This window comes from Urocampus carinirostris, chromosome 1 (assembly GCF_059441175.1).
Source record: "Urocampus carinirostris isolate Australia breed hairy pipefish chromosome 1, RoL_Ucar_1.0, whole genome shotgun sequence".
NCBI lineage: Eukaryota > Metazoa > Chordata > Actinopteri > Syngnathiformes > Syngnathidae > Urocampus > Urocampus carinirostris.
The window spans coordinates 31,818,846-31,835,542 of NC_142349.1; the positions used below are offsets into that span (position 1 = coordinate 31,818,846).

The 16,697-nt window shown below is 39.3% G+C and overlaps 1 protein-coding gene across 1 annotated transcript in view; it reads left to right on the forward strand.

Moving 5' to 3' along the window:
• Positions 1-406: 406 nt before the first annotated feature.
• The window catches only part of ephb3a (eph receptor B3a), an 86,374-nt gene continuing 70,083 nt past the window's right edge, over positions 407-16,697 (forward strand). Inside the window, exon 1 of the mRNA XM_088334968.1 lies at positions 407-1,010. Coding sequence (XP_088191094.1) covers positions 953-1,010 — 58 coding nt within the window. The 5' untranslated portion in view covers positions 407-952. The remainder of the gene's footprint in view (positions 1,011-16,697) is intronic.

Here is a 16,697-nt window from a genome sequence, read left to right on the forward strand (position 1 = left end):
AAAACCTAGTTTAATGGCATATTAAAGTCAGGATTCTCAATCTAAAGTTCGGAATCTGACTTGAAATTTAGAATTCTTACAATGTAAGTCATACGTCTCACTTAATATTTTTAGTTTAAAAGTTATAATAGTGAGTTCTTTCTAAGATAGTCACTTCTGGCTTTTCCCCTAAAATGTCACACTTTAAAGCCAAAATACTGGGGTTGTTTTTCTTTATTTCTTTCCTTTCTTTCCTCGCTTTCCTTTCTTCCTCTCTTCATTCATTCCTTTCTTCAGTTCTTTCTTTTCTTTCATTTCTTTCCTTTCTCCCTCTCTTCCTTTTGTTCTCCTCAAGGGAAGACACAATTATTTTGAAGTATTCACCGGAAGTGGCTTATGCACGATCTGCGCATTTGATCCAGTGCAACCCCCGTGACGCTTTGCTCGCCTTCCTCGGAGCCCCCTCGGTCTGTCTGTCCCAGTCGTGTCATTCCGACGCACATTCCGCGACGAATGCGCAACAGCTAAGCGGAGTTGCCCAAAGTGGATTTCCAGCGTCTCTCAGGTCCGGTATGGACTTCGGACCCGGGATCCTCCCACCTCCCAATCCAATTTTGCCCGCGTGAGGTGGGAGGACAGCAAACTCGGGCAAGGACAGAGACTGGAAGAGAGCAACGCGCTGATGATTAAAAGCTACTAGAGTCAAAATAGGTGTCTGGGATGGTGCACACAATAACGGGACGTGATTGAGGAACCAGGGGGAAAAACAGCAACAAAAGGCAATCGGAGGATGCCGGAATGGGGCGGTAGGGACCCTCCGTGTTGTGAGTGAGCAACACAAAGCTCCACAGCGGTGGTCACTGTTGGAGCCCCAACATCCATCCTTGCATTCATCCGTCCAGCCAGGCAAGAAGCTCTGCCAGGAGCCATCCTGACGGTCTCTCTTCATTTTACAAAAGCCTGGCTCCTCACAATGGATTACTTGCTGTGGGTCTGCAGCCTCCTCGTGCCACTGGTATTGGCAGTTGAAGGTAGGCTACCTTTCCCCCCCGCCTCTCTTATTGCCAGTTTTTTTCTTCCACGCGAGAACAATGGATACGTCGGAATTTGTTAGCCCAAAAAGTAGATTGCGTGAAATGTACCCATTGATAATTATGATAATAAAAAAACAGAGGCTGCCAATGCTCAGTGTGGCCAATGCCATGCATTGCGGCTGCCCTGTTGCTATTGTCCCTGTTGTTGTCACACCCACTAGCACAACGGTTTACAAACTTGGGTGCGAGGATCCACAATGGCGGCAGCGAGTTGTGATTTGGAAATTCCAATCTTAGAATAGGTGTTGAACAGAAAGTCTAAATCTAAATCCATGATTTAGAGATGTGATTTTAGGACAATGCATACATAGCAATGGTTTTCAGCTGTCAGATATTTGCACACACTGACAAATATATGTAGAAATAAATAAATCATTAAAAAGGAATCCCAGAATTGTGTCGATTAATTATTTGGAGCAGTGATATACAGTGGTTATTTTCACAAAGCAACAGAAGGAGTTGGATGGTAAAGTGAGTTGGAGTAAAACTTTTCTTCTACTAAATAAAAGCTAGTGTTAGCTCATTATCGTTTATGTTTTATTAAGATTATCTTTTCAAGATCAAATTGGCGTCTCTTTAAAGCCTTTCCTCGATTAGGACTGCTAAAGCTTAGTAAGCTAACTGCTGTATTATTGTTTGTATTATTAATTTTATTACTATTGTATTTTTGGAATTGCATAAATGCAATTTGATTCATCAATTTTTTATTTCGATGTAAACCTTTCAATTATTTTCATGATTTGGTAGATGTTATCACTACATCTGGAGAATATTCTTGTTCATGGACCAAAGACATGACACAAACCTAATAATGGCTATTAATAGACTTTAAGCAATAGAAATGTTTAATATTATTATTATTTTAATTTTGGGTAAAAGGAATATGGTAGCTTTTTCTGAAACAAAACTTGAGTAAAGGCTCTTGTAAGAACTAAAACATTTTATTCTTGAAGCCCCAATGGGTAATATCTGACTGCTAGATGGCACTGTGTTGCCTGTAATGTGTGAAGGCCGACTTAAGTTGCAATTCCGCGGTGATAAAGAAACACACATTTCTCGACCGATGATTTATTTAATAAAAATTAACATTGGTATGATAGTTTAGGTATTTTAGATTAGTATTTAGATCAATTTTCTTGTGACAATGTTTTATGAACATGTATGTAAAATTACCTCATTGCAGTATTGAATATTGATAATGGCCATCTGGTAAGTTTATAGTTTAGTAGAAACTCAATATAAGGAGACAACACATCAATTGATTTTTCAACTTCCAAGAAACCCGGGGAACAGAGCCTAAACGTTGGATAAGAAAATTCCAACCTGTTGTAAAAGCCCTCCTCTAAGCTCTTTTGTTTGATTCAAGCTCCTATGCTACAAAAGCAGATCCGCTCCAAAGGGTGTGGAAATCAGAGAAAAGCAACGTGATTGGCCAATAGTCACAATGATCTTAACTTTTTCTAATATTCAAAACAACAAACTGGCATCCTATGCAACCTCCTTTTCAGGTGTTTAATATTAATAAGTGAATGAACTTATCACCATGCTGATTGTAACCCACCAGCCAATGGGTATGACCACCAGTCCTAAAACGTGATGGATTGAGAAATACATTTATTGTCTATAGTTGACCAAAAATGACATCGCAAAGTAATGGTTGCTATCCTCCCTATAGCATTGCTGGTATTAGCCAACATCTCAATTTGTGCACCAAGAGATTGAAAAGACAAGGGTTCCTGATACTCTATGACTTCCCTCCCTCCCCACCGGAGTGAGATTTCTAAGCATGCTGCGAAGCTTTTAACCCAGACCAAACTAGATCAACACCCCCACAACACCACCACACCATTCCTACCTCAAAGGCCGAGGGACATACATGTGAAACATGATAGGTTACAATAGTGAATTAAAGGTCAGTGGTTTAACAAGTGTACCGCAGCCCCTTGAGTCTTCTGCAGCAGACGGGCAGTGTTGTCCTGCTCCAGGGAAAGTTGGTTCCGCCCTCACTTTGGTCGCCAAACCCGCCCGAGCTCCTCTTTTGGGCTTTGCCTGGTGGCAGCTCTGCCTTGGCTGGAGCACAGCCAGCGTAATTCCTCATCAATCCTGGTGTCACCCAGGAAATCAATGAAGCAGGCTCGCCCGCCTTCCCTAGTCGGGAATAGCAAAATGATCGCCATTTTCTCCCAAACTAGGTGGGGATTTTTAGCTTAGGCTCAAGGGGTATCCGGCTTGTTTCCTATGGGATTAAACACAAAGGGCAGCTCATCAGAGGGGTTTGAAAAGTGAGAGAGGCCTTGTTTTGCTTTGTCATTATTTTGTGGTACCCTGCTAGATTTACCCGTTGGTTTGAAGACTTTAAGCTTAATTAGTTTATAAAATGCATCAAAATTCTTGTTTTCTTCAAGGTGCTTGTTTTCTTTATGTTTACCACGAGCCTACTTGGGTGGAAAATGAAGGTCTCGCGTCTAAAAGCTATCAATAGCAGTTAATGTGTTAAACATGAAGATTGATCTTTGAAGTCTGTAGTGATTATGATAGAGTATTTAATTAACAAAACATTGTGGAAACATTGCTTTTACTTAGCTGGTAGGTGTAGGAGGTTGTTGAAACGTTTGGTTGGGCGACAGGCTAATGGTTAGCTGAATTCATGTGTACAATCTTTAATTTATTACACTGAAAATTAACATTTATTTCCTTCCTTCCTACATAATTAACAACAAAATAAATAATCTGAATGTCTTTATTGTAATTTATATCAACGTTGTGAAACATCAGTAAACATGTAATAAAGACTTAGAGAGAAAACTAAGATAAAAGAATGCCAGAATATATAGGCAAAATATCAATGTTCATTCATTAATTTCATGCATAATACATAATTATTGGTAGTATATCTGAACAGCAATAACAATGTTTCTAAAGTTTGAATGTTTCTTTTTTTTAATAATACACAATGTCCCATTAAGATCACGGGTCACTTACCTTTTTAAAGCTGTTGTCCTCATTTTAAGGAACATGTACTTTTTCATACAGCTTACATTTAAATGTGAATAGGGGGTTTGATTGGGCGATGTGGGGGGCACGCCCCCAGACACGCCCAGGGCAAGCCACCAGAAACGCCCCCAGAAACGCCCCCAGGTACTCCTCCAGGTACGCCCCGGACCCCATACACTGTCCACACACCGGGGTCTCACAAAATTCTATGGGAAACATCGATATCCATTTAAGTCTTGCCCACCTTTTCTCCAACCCTTTTCAAGCTGAGAGCTATTTTTTGCTCCTAATTAGCGCAGAGGGCACCCAGTTGGTCATTTTCTAAAATGACCACTTTTCATGTTATTACTATGTTGTAACTACGTTATTACAATGTTAATTACTGTATTTTCCGCACTATAAGTCGCACCGGGTCATAGGGCGCACCCCCAAAAAATAGTTTTTGGTCCTATATTTTCCATACATAAGGCGCACCGGATTATAAGGCGCTGCAATGGGAACGTCGACAAAACAGTCAGATAGTTCAGTCCAACTTATTACCCCCTTAACATTCCGAAAGCTTGCAAAGAAGCAAATGCGTGTCTCAGACATGTACGGAAACAGTGTCTGTACGATGTCACCAATCACTCAAATGCTTCGTTCCAATTATCATTCGGAAGGTTAAAGTCTTGGGATTCAAGAAATGCCAAACATTTCTTAGTTTCCATTTTATTTTTTGCTGGCAACTATGTGGACAGCAAAGTAAGAATTTTTCTTGTGCAGGGAAACGGGGTTCTTTACTGTGCATATGACAATAAACACTTTGAATTGAATTTAGTTTAAAAATAGACTCATCACAGAAACATCAAGATCGTTCTAAACCAAGATACCGGGAAAATATAAAGCCGCATAGCTCACCTAAGTTCTCTTGCAGCCATCACATTCAATAATAATACGTAACCATGGTCTTCTTACAACCGTGAGTGTAGTAAATCCAGGAGAGTAAAATATTTACAAATACAGAATAGTAAAAAATGTTTTCTCTATGCCGCAGTGCAACCCATTCACATTCATCTTTTTCGGCCAATTGCAGGCTTTGCTTTGCCCCTTCAGCCTATGCGAGCCTGTAAATGATAAAAAAGGATCCGCCCCCTTTACCTCCGAATAACTTTAGCCAATAGTGACTGATTCAAATGATGATTGACACATTGGTTAGGAAATGAAACGCCGGTATATCAATCCCAGCATACACCGCGCATGGTCAGCTTTTGAAAAAAATAAAGGCTTTTAGGTGCGCCTTATAGTGCGTAAAATACGGTATTTAAGTATGGTTAAATAGACTCAATCAACCACTAAAAATCATTTTACTAGAAAATCAAAATGACCCAGCACTGGTGAGCTCCTCATTCGTCCTTAGGGGCCACCCATGTGCCTCCGGGCACCTTGTTGCAGACCTCTGGTGTAACAGATATTTAAGTTTGTCACAAATAAAGCACCTGGATGGATATATATATATATATATATATATATATATATATATATATATATATATATACATACATATGGTCTACACATATTTTGAAGTCATAAATGCAAGAAAAAAAAACGAAATGCCATCAATTGTATATATCTGTACATTTGCACACATTCTTTTTTTTTGCCAAGCTTTAAGTTGATGATCCTCATGTGTTCGTCTCTCTGCATTTCAAGGCAGCAACCCACGATAAAATTTGCCATTTTTATGTTGCATTACTCTCATTTTGCAATAAGCGTTTACTGCATAGATATTTTAAAAGCTCATAACGCGGAAGGATGAGCACTCCTGAGCTTTTCCACCAAATAATCATCACCCATTAAAGATGCAATTTAGGAGTGATAACCTTCGTAATTCGCTGACCTACAAATCAGATGAGTCGGCAAAAAAAATCAGGTCGTCTTCAATTGTGGGATCGCCTCCCATTGACTGTCAAACTGTCCCCGATGGAGAAATAAAGCAAAAACCGAGACATCAGATCCCCGCAGTACGTTGATTAAAAAAACAAAGAACGAATAAAAAATAAAAAAAATAAGCAGGCGTAGACCTTTTTTGACGGCCGATCATTCTCTTATCATGGATGCTAATATCTATCTGCTGGTTAATATTTCATTTGTTTGCTTGTTGGCGTTATAAGACGAAGCCTCCCTTTCATGATGCTCTCGCTTTTTCTCTAAGTGAATAAAACATGCGCTAGCTCCCAAAGTGCGCTTGGAACTCGTGGATGTGTGGCATTTTGGCTCCACTAATCGTAGCTTAGTAAAAAAAAGGACCGTAAATGCCACTAGTGGAGATGCTCCCAGGCTCTCACTGCAGCATTGTGTTTTCTTTTTTCCCCCTTTTCCCCTCGGCAACTCCTGGCTGCTCCTGTAATTTTATGGGCCCGGGCTGGTTTGAGGAAGTCAGGGGGTGGTATCAGAGATCGGCCTATGAGTAATAGAGGCGGTTGTCTCGAAGGTGTAGTAAATTTAACAAGTCGGGTTTGAGGCTTTTTGGGCCAAACGGGATCTTTTACGATCAAAACCAGTTATGGCAAAAAATGAAGGGAATATCTGAAAGCAGGGGTCTCCAACATGTCACTAGGTAGCCCCCTGAGACCACATGAGTAGCCCGCAACTGTTTCTGGAAATATATCATGGGCCATTGTGATTTTCTTGGTAATTTGATTTCTATGATGTTCAGTGTCAAGTCAAGTCATGTATAGCCCTTAATCACAGGAAGTCTCAAAGGGATGCACAGATCACAGACCACCGCAAACTACAGACTATTCTGATACCATCCCCTGATTTAAAACCTACATGAGGGTAAGAAAAAACTCAAAAAGTTAAGCACGAGGAAAATGAAGAAACCTTGAGAAGGGGCCACACATTCCCACGCCTTCTAGAATTTTCCACTTCTTTTTGTATATTTTTGTACCTTTCACTACTTTTCAATGCATCTTAACACTTTTTTGTGATTTTTTTTTTACATTGCAGTTCCTTTCTGTATTTTTTCACACTATTCAGTGTTCTTTCATACTTTTCCATACTTTTAATGTTGTAATACTTATAGAACTTTTTCATTACTTTCAAGTTCCATTTGCAATTTTTTTACATCCTACATGTTTTTGTACTTTATTCTACTTTTAATAGGTTTTACTACTTTTACATACTTTTCAGTAAATGTTCAGATTTCTATACTTCTGTTTTTAATATTTATTTCATTACTTTTTTTCATTTTTTTATCACCCCTTGATACTTTTCAGTACTTTTAATACTTCTAAATGCTTTTCAGTACACTTGAAACTGTATGACATTTCTGTTTTAGTAGTTTTTCATAATACATTTGACTTATTTGACATAATTTTCACCTTTCACCCTTCTCATGGTTTCTTTGAGTTTTTCCTTGCCCTCATGTAGGTTTTAGATCAGGGGATGGTGTAATAATATTCATTTTTTTGAAATAATCTGTGGTCTGACCAGGCCTTTGAGACTCCTTGTGATTAAGGGCTATATAAATAAACATGACTTGACAACACGAGGCTCATCTAGAGGGAACTGCCATGATTGTCCGCCATCTTGCTGCTACAGATACCACAAAAAAAAACCCACGAAAGTTAAGGAGAAAAATAGTGCGATCTAGTCAAGTCAAGTCAAGTCATGTTTATTTGTATGGCCCTTAATCACAAAGAGTCTCAAAGGGCTGCACAGACCACAGATTATTGCAAACCACAGACTATTATTACACCATCCCCTGATCTAAAACCTGCATGAGGGCAAGGAAAAACTTAAAAACGTCAACATGAGGAAAATGAAGAAACCTTGAGAAGGGACCACACATGAGGTAATCCCCCATCTCAGTAATCTGTATTTTTCCTTGTGCGCCAAATGACCGGTTTACAGCACCCTGTACTCCCAGGCAGTCTCCCATCTGAGCACTAAATTGGGCGTTCTCAGGGTGGTATGGTTGTAAACCGGAAAGGCTCCTGTTTTCTGTAGCACTACTAAGTACAGTGATAGCTAGTGGTAAAATATGATATTCTCCATTTAAGGTAGGATATTGGACTGGGTTATCAAACATTTTGTTGTATTTGACAACCGAAAGAAATTGCAATGCTTTTACATAGTGTTGGGCTGCATGTTTGATAGATCTTAACACGTGACTTTCAATCCGGTGTTTCTTGAATGTTTTAGAGCCAGAGTCCTATCTCAGGGAAACTTTTTTTATACAAAGGAACATCTCTTAATAATGCCAGCAGTTTAAACAATGGCACACAAAGGGAAAAAATGGCTCTTTATGAGGGAAAACATCTGGAATTCTGAGAAAAAGTATCATTGAATAGACCTACAAGAGAGTGGTGTAATTTAATTTGTTTTTTTTGGTGCCCGTATCTCCTAATGGAAGCACTTTTCCAAATCATGCATCGTATATACTTTCTTGCTCATTATTTTACGGACCCCAACTTTGGGCTCATGTGACATTGCTTCTGCTCGAGCTTTTTCTGAGCAGCCGGGCCAGGAGGGGGCGAATAGGATCAGACTCCCGAGAGGCTGAGCATGATCCAAAGCTCAGCCAGCTGTGTGTGCTGCCATAGGCCTGGGAGTAGTCAAACAAACACAGCTGTGGTAGGTCACTCTCCACAACCCCTATCCCCTTTTTTCTCTCAACATTAATGATAAAAACGAAGGTGTGCATATACCACGAGGACACATTTTTATCCTGGAATGCCATGTCTAATCTCATTGCATACAATGTTTCTCAACAATGATATAAATGACAATGAAGACTATTCTATTCTATTCTATTCTATTCTATTTAAGTGTAAAGCACATTGTAAAGCGCTTTGGGAAGTCTTCATTGACTTGAAAAGCGCTTTATAAATGCAGACCATTTACCTTCTATTCTATTCTATTCTGTTCTATTCTTTTCTATTCTATTCTATTCTATTCTATTCTATTCTATTCTATTCTATTCTATTCTATTCCTTTCCACTCCATTCCATTCCACTCTATTCTATTCTCTATTAAGTAATTTAGCTGAGGGAGAAGTAAACGTATCAGTTATTTGTTTTGTTTCTTCTTGACACACTCCTCTGAAGGGACATTTTGTAAGATTTGACCACTAGATGTCGCTGTATTGTAGGGTGCAACTGAAAACACCTGTTACAAAGCACAAGGAAGAATACAGACTACAGAGACACAAAGTGACAAAAGTGCACCTTTTTTCTTTTCATTTTTTGCCCAGCAAGGTTTCAGATTTTGGGGTACCCGTAGCAGTAAAATCGTGGACAATTATGTCAGCTGCTTCTATGTCATCCATATGATATGTAAAGTAAACACAAATGTCTCTACCTGTGAGTATTTAATCAATGCATGTTTGTATAATCGTATATTATTCAAGTCCATTTTTTAACAGAATTTTTTACCACTATAGATGCTCAATAATACACAATATCCCTTTAACTGTCTGTTCCAACTATACAATGATTCCTAATATCTAATCATTCATGTGCTGCACCATGAAAAAATAATGGCATTTACAGAAAATATTCACGGCAACATAAATCATCTATTAAGGTTTTCTGAAAAATGTATGTGGGAAATCCAAATCAAAGGGAATGTAATCATTAAAGAAGAAATCTTTTGAGACATCACTGTGCAGCTCATCATTGCTTTGTCTTCCCCTGAGATTTTACTTTACAACAGCCTTTACAATAGCGCAAGCACTACCTAACGTTCAAAGTCAGCATTATTAAAATCATTAAATGGATTTTCTTTCAGATGTTTCTTTTCTTTGAAAAATGTGTACCTTGTTCTTTACTGAACACTCCATGGTCTGTTTTTATTTAAGACAATGGAATGCATAATAGTCCCTAGCTTTTGCACACCATTTAGTGTCATATCGGTACTAGCAAGTGGAAATGAGTTCAAGAGGTTTATTTAAAAACAAATCTTTCTGTCTGTAATATTAGTTTGACTGGCTTTTCATGACCACCGAATATTTTCTCACCAAGATTACAGCAACATTTTGAGACTGTAATTTAAGTCAAGTAAGCTCATGTTTATTTGTACAGAGGTTTTATTCACCATTGAATTCAATTGTCCTTATTGTCATTGATAGTAACACTGTAAAACAATGTTTGCAACGAGAAAAGATAAGGTGCTTCAGGATAAACATGTAATGAAGACTTTAAGTTAAAAAAACAGGTAACTGTAAGGATTAATTAGCAACGTCGTGCTTAATTTCCTTCAGCTTAATAGCAAAAGGAAATTATTTCTGCCTTTGTGAACTCAAATTGAAAATAAAAACTGCAAAAATAATGCAACAATACAGCCTATGATATGTAAAAATTTACTTACTAAGATAAAAACTGGAAATACACTTCTATTAATGTCTACTTTTTTCACTATAATCTCTACATAGTGTTCTTCATTCATTTTATTGTCATTTTTTCAAAAGTATATCTATCATGAGCCACGTGGCCAGTAACACACTTTCTTCGTTGCTCAAGGCACACTTTAACATTTAACTTAACTCATAGGTTAAGCTGATTTTTAAACAAGAGATATCCTACGTCACCCACATTTTGTATTTAACTTGATTAGTGCCATAACGTATGAATGCGTTTTTAGAGGCATTGCCCCTGAGTGTCAAAACGCAAAAATACGGCTTTGGCCCTACTTCTCGGTTAGAATCAAGCCCCTGGGAAAAATTTCTGTATGATAAATCACCACCAGATGGCAGAGATGGCTTTGATCAGATGTTTGTACGTCAAGGAGCCCTCACTTCTTTGTCTTGCTTTACTTTCTCTATCCAGCTATTGAGATTTTGTGCGATCATATCACTGGAAACATCGAGCGCGCAAAAGTTCTTGCAAAGTTCATGCATACGTTCAGTGTTCTTGCAATGAAAGGTTGATTTGCAAGCAAAGTGCCCTTGTATTTATGGAATGCATTGTTAGGATATTGGAGATATCACAAATGCAAAAAAAAAGCACTGTGGTGAAAGTTCTGCTTGGAATGCCTCCTTGCACAAAAAGCCGTTTTCTTAGCTTTGTGGAACTTTTCAAGAAACTTAGCAATATTTAACTGTTGTTTGCTGAAAAATGGTAAGCGCTAGAAACATACTTTCCTTTGTAATGAAAGATGAGGGTTGAAGCTTTCTTTTGATATGTGCAATGCTTATATAGCTACAGAAATTAATTTTCTGTAGGCCTTCAAAAATGAGTCAAAATGTGAAAAATTGGCTGACACCTACCCTTCTCATTTGATAAAAACGTCTGGCACTGAATGAGTTATTGAAACAGTATAAATTAGTCAATTAGTCAAAAAAGAATCCAGCAAATCCTTGCTTTACCCTGAAACGCTAAAAAAGTGGATGTTTGCATCAGTTATCAAAAAACTTGTGGGGTGTTACACTTTCGAGGATATATAAAGCAATGCCCAAAACGCCTTATTACAGTGAATTTCTTATGAGTACAGGTTTTATGGATTCTGTGAATTACCTCGTTAGATCAAAATGAACTTGCGCGTTCCTGGTGTCTCTCGGGTAATGGATTTTAGACGAGTGAAGCAAGAGCGGCAATAATTCGTGCTGGATCCGCACTTATTCCAAATTGTGAAGGATTTAGTCGCTTCTCTGGGTTTTTACACACACAAAACGCAAAAACTCATTTGCATTGCAAATGTGATATTTTTTCCTGCTCTTTCTTCCTCTCCCAGTATGTAACTGTAGTATAAGCTAAAATGAGAAGACAAGCACGTTACCCATTGCTTTCTCTTTTCGTGGAAAGAGTCTGCTGTGAATCAGCAAGTCGTGAATTTGAAATTAAATGAGTTGAGTTGGCAAATTTACACTTTGGACCGGAAAGGGGGAACATTTTTTAATATAGCGTCTCTCTAGCAAGCCGAGATGATTTAAAGCTGGAGCACTTTATTTTAAACTAAAAAGGAAAACCATTCTTTACGTTGACTCATCAATCAGGAAACATTGAATCATGGTACATGCTTATATTTTTATTTAAAAAAATAAATAAATAGAGGCACTGTAAAGTGCTCTAAAACTTTGAAATTGATACCATGTTGTGTAAGTGCAGTCCTTACGCCAAAAATGAATTAAAACGTTTTGGGACAATCACAGTTTTTTTCATATTTGGGATTTGTTACAAAAATTCTGAATATGGATTTTAGTGCAGTCCTTTGATTTGATAAATTACAGTAGTTTACAGGACCATTGCAAATCGTAAAAAAAAGTTTTTTTTTAAATAACAAACAAAATGACTGTTTTCATAGGTCTAATCTTGTTTAGTAGCATCAAGGTTAACTGAGAAAAAAATAAAAAGTTGGTTTAGTCCAGCCATTTTTTAATGAACAATGGTAAACAACACCCCATTACCTTGGTGGGGATAAACTGTGCACATAATGGATGGATGTTAAACGACATTCAGTTTTACAATCATGGAGGTCCTGGTAGGTGAAACCTAAAGAAAAACATATTCACTTGAACCTTGATCCTGATATGCACAAAAAGAAAACCAACTAAACCAAGTTTGTATTCATCTTAAAGTTAAAGTCAACCCAAAGGACTCCTGAACAATGTTCAGTTGTATGGTCCCCACTACCAGTCTAAACATGCAGTTGTGTGTTTATAGAATATGAGGTAAGAAGCAATATCTAACTTTTTCGATCCGTCTCTGGGGACGGCCATTTTGTCAATGCTTTCTAGTCAGAATTACCTCACAGATGCTCAGGTTTCAGTTAATGTGAAATCATGGCTGTGCTTCAGAAAACAGGTGAACCATGAATGGTAGTTTGACAGGATCCATTTTATGATCCAAGTCTCGAAATGTCTGCCCTCGTATTTTACAAACACAATATGAATGAAAAAAGCCGTGGTGGACCATAAAGTACTGTTGTCAATCAATCCTTTGAAAACCCCTTTTAATATGAGAACAAAATGCAGCAGTCAAAATCGGCTCTTCAATACAGGGGTCGGGAATGTATGGCTCATGAGCCAGGTCTGGCTATTTTCAAGAGTATCTCTGGCTCGGCGCTACATCAAAAGCATGGCCATCGTCCCTGTAAATTTCCAACTATACTGTATGCAGAGCCGAAGCAACACAGCAGCTTTTTGGTTCGGTCCAGTATATATATACACACACATATATATATATATATATATATATATATATATATATATATATATATATATATATATATATATCGCGAAGTTTCAGCTACAATTTACTGTTGCAGTGTTACACCAACAGACCCCGTTTAGGTTGTACATCTCTTTATAATCCTGTAAATGGAAGTTCATTAAACAATGTATGTTGATTGATGAAACAATTTATGATGACAACCCACAGAACATAGTGTTAACACCTGAAAACACCAGGCAAGCACCCAGAGCAATCTGATTGGGTGAGTGGTAAGGGTGGGTGGATCCCTGCACACATAACTCAATCCCCTATAAATATATTTGTATCCCTCTCGTTTGCAGTATCTTGTGATTTTTGTTGTTAAAAAAACAAACAAAATGAACCTCAACTATAGGCCCGGTCACACAGCCGTTTGCGTCTGTATCGCGGGTAAAATTTTGCGGGTTTCTTTTGCCCGTGGTTGCCCGCGATGGAAAATGCGCAAAATTGGCCAACCCGCTGTTCATCGGTGGTATGCCCGCAAAACAGACGCCGGCGACTGTTCCGCTTCCTCATCGCGTCATTTCCGCGTAATTTTCTCGTGTGGACCACGGGTATAAAAGCTGCCGAGCCGGCGTTATGCCGATAAATGCATCCTTGCCGAGATTTGCATCCCCTCGCTACTACAACCACTTTTACCTCGTTTTATCTCGCTTTTATATCACTTTTAGGGAATTTAATGGCGAACATATAACCAAAACCACTTCGTCTTGCATTTGTTGGGAATGTAATACAACTTAAACCATTCCGTCTTTGTATTTGTTGTGAATGTAATCGAACGGTAATGCATGCCGTATACAAATCACTTTTGAGCAGGTAACATGTTTATTTTGCCTTTTTCTATTCAAATCGCTCGTATTGAAACTGTTATGCACTCTACCATAAAGCTTATTTCTGCATAATAAGCTTTACGGTAGAGTGCATAACAGTTCTCAAAAGTGATTTATATACGGTGTGCATTACCGTTCGATTACGTTCACAACAAAAACGGAATGGTTTATGTTGTATTACATTCCCAACAGGGGCAGCACGGCGGCGCAGTGGTTAGCGCTTGTGCGGCACAGTTCATGTCATGGGAACCTGTCGTGGGTTCAAATCCAGCTCCTGACTTCCTGTGCGGAGTTTGTATGTTCTCCCCGTCCTTGCGTGGGTTTCCTCCGGGCACTCCGGTTTCCTCCCACGTTCCAAAAACATGCATTTCAGGTGAATTGGCCGGTCCAAATTGTCCCTACGTGTGAATGAGCGAGCCAGTTGTCTGTCCCTGTGTGCCCTGCGATTGGCTGGCAACCGGTTCAGGGTGTCCCCTGCCCACTGCCCGGAGATGGCTGGGATGGGCTCCAGCCCCCCCGCGACCCTAACGAGGATAAACGGTACAGCTAATGAGATGAGATGAGACATTCCCAACAAATGCAAGACGAAGTGGATTTGGTTATATGTTCGCCATTACATTCCCTAAAAGTGAGATAAAAGTAAGATAAAACGAGGTAAAAGTTGTTGTAGTAGCGAGGGGATGCAAATTTCGGCAGGGATGCATTTCTCGGCATAACACCGGGCTGTAGAAATCATAACCGCTCAAGACACAGTCCCGTGAAGATCAAGATTTCAAGCTATGGCACGGAAGAAGCCAATATGTTATTATTGTAATAGTTTTTCATTTTTATTTTATTATCTTGTTATGATATGAAAAGAAATGTCAAGAAATAAAAATGGATTAAGACGAGGTCACTACGGTGACGGTGATCCATGTCCACCCCTTGACGTCTCGAGCACAACTGACGTGTGCTCGGCAAATCGCGCTGTATATACGCGGAGAAAGGTGTTTGACCGTCACACGCGTAACACGCTAATTTCACGTAATAACACCGCGATACAGGCGTAGAACATGCTATGACCGTGCTCCACCCCTGATTACCCGCTGAAATTTCGCGTCCTACCCATGTGTAACCACGCCCTGGCCGCGGCCAGAGCACGTCGTTCCGCGTCATATCCGCGTCATTACCTCGTGTGCCGCCCGCGGTTAACACGTGGTCTAAAGTTTTGAGCAGCGCAAAACTTTTTCGCGCGGCCAACCGCGTGTGAATTTCCGACCGCGTGTAAAGCACTGCTGTATCTCGTCTATATGGCGATCTCAAAGCGTCCAACATCGTCTGCTTCACGGGCAGAAATTTCTGGCCGTGATTCAGCCTCGATACGCCCGTGAAAGGCTTGATGACTGGGCCCTAAAGTTTTGAGCAGCGCAAAACTTTTTCGCGCTGCCAACCGCGTGTGAATTTCCGACAGCATGTAAAGCACTGCTGTATCTCGTCTGTATGGCGATCTCAAAGCGTCCAATAGCGTCTGCTTCACGGGAGAAATTTCTGGCCGTGATTCAGACGCAAACGGCTGTGTGACCGGGCCCTAAGATAAGTTACTGAGGGAAACAGACACATTTTAAGAGGTATATTTATTGATCAGGGATACTGGCATTAATTATCATTTCATTTATTTTATCAGATCATCAAACATCACACAGTGAAATCAAATGTGCTGAAGAATTTGCTTTTATCTGGAGAGCTGGTTTGGCGGTTTTGTTGACTTTTGCCTTAAAATATATTGTGTGGCTCTCCCCCAAATTGAAAAAAATAAATTATTTCATGGTTCTTTGAATCAAAAAGGTTCTCAGTGACTGCTCTAATGTGTTGATTTTTATCAATTGCTTGAGAATATTCAACATTCCTCCATGAGTTGGCAAAAAGAAGTCACAGACCGCAAATCGCAAATGTGTATTCTGGCCGCCATTGTGGGTTTATTAATGAAGGCGTTGCCCGGACTGTAAACGTTGCAGTCTTTAACTCTGCAGTTACAGATGGAGGGCAGATTTCTTATCATTCAAGTCAGAGACTCACATTGTGTTTCCACGACATTGCCTTCGTTCTTTGAAGCATGACCAGATCAGGAAAGTGTGTTTCCTGTTGTTTGTGTCCTACCCGAGCCGTTTTAGTATGCGTCAGTGTGTGTGTTAGCTTGCAGCATCTCACTCTCCTTGGGAAGCGCTATCAACAACTTGTGAGCAAATGGTGCACAGCAGGTGCCGTACCATTAAGTCACCCAGAAGAAAGTGTAATTGTTTCAGTAATTATGCGCTAACAACATCTTTTTGGGATGACTTTCCTCCAAAGCTGGAATTGGGAGAGGTAGCTGAGGGCTGATTGATAGCCAGACAATAGTGCCTATTGATTGGCTGTTTATTCTCACTAAATCGCTTCCGTTCTCACCTTTTTGCTAAATTGTGAATTGAGTGGGCGAATGATCAGCTGATAACTGTGTTTGACAAGTCTCAGTTGAGAAGAAAGACAGTGTTATTGACGAATGTAAAGCGGGAAAGGCAACGTTTATTGTTGAACAAATATCTTGTCGTCTTTGACCATTTTGGAGGTACAATGTTATATAATGGTGGTCT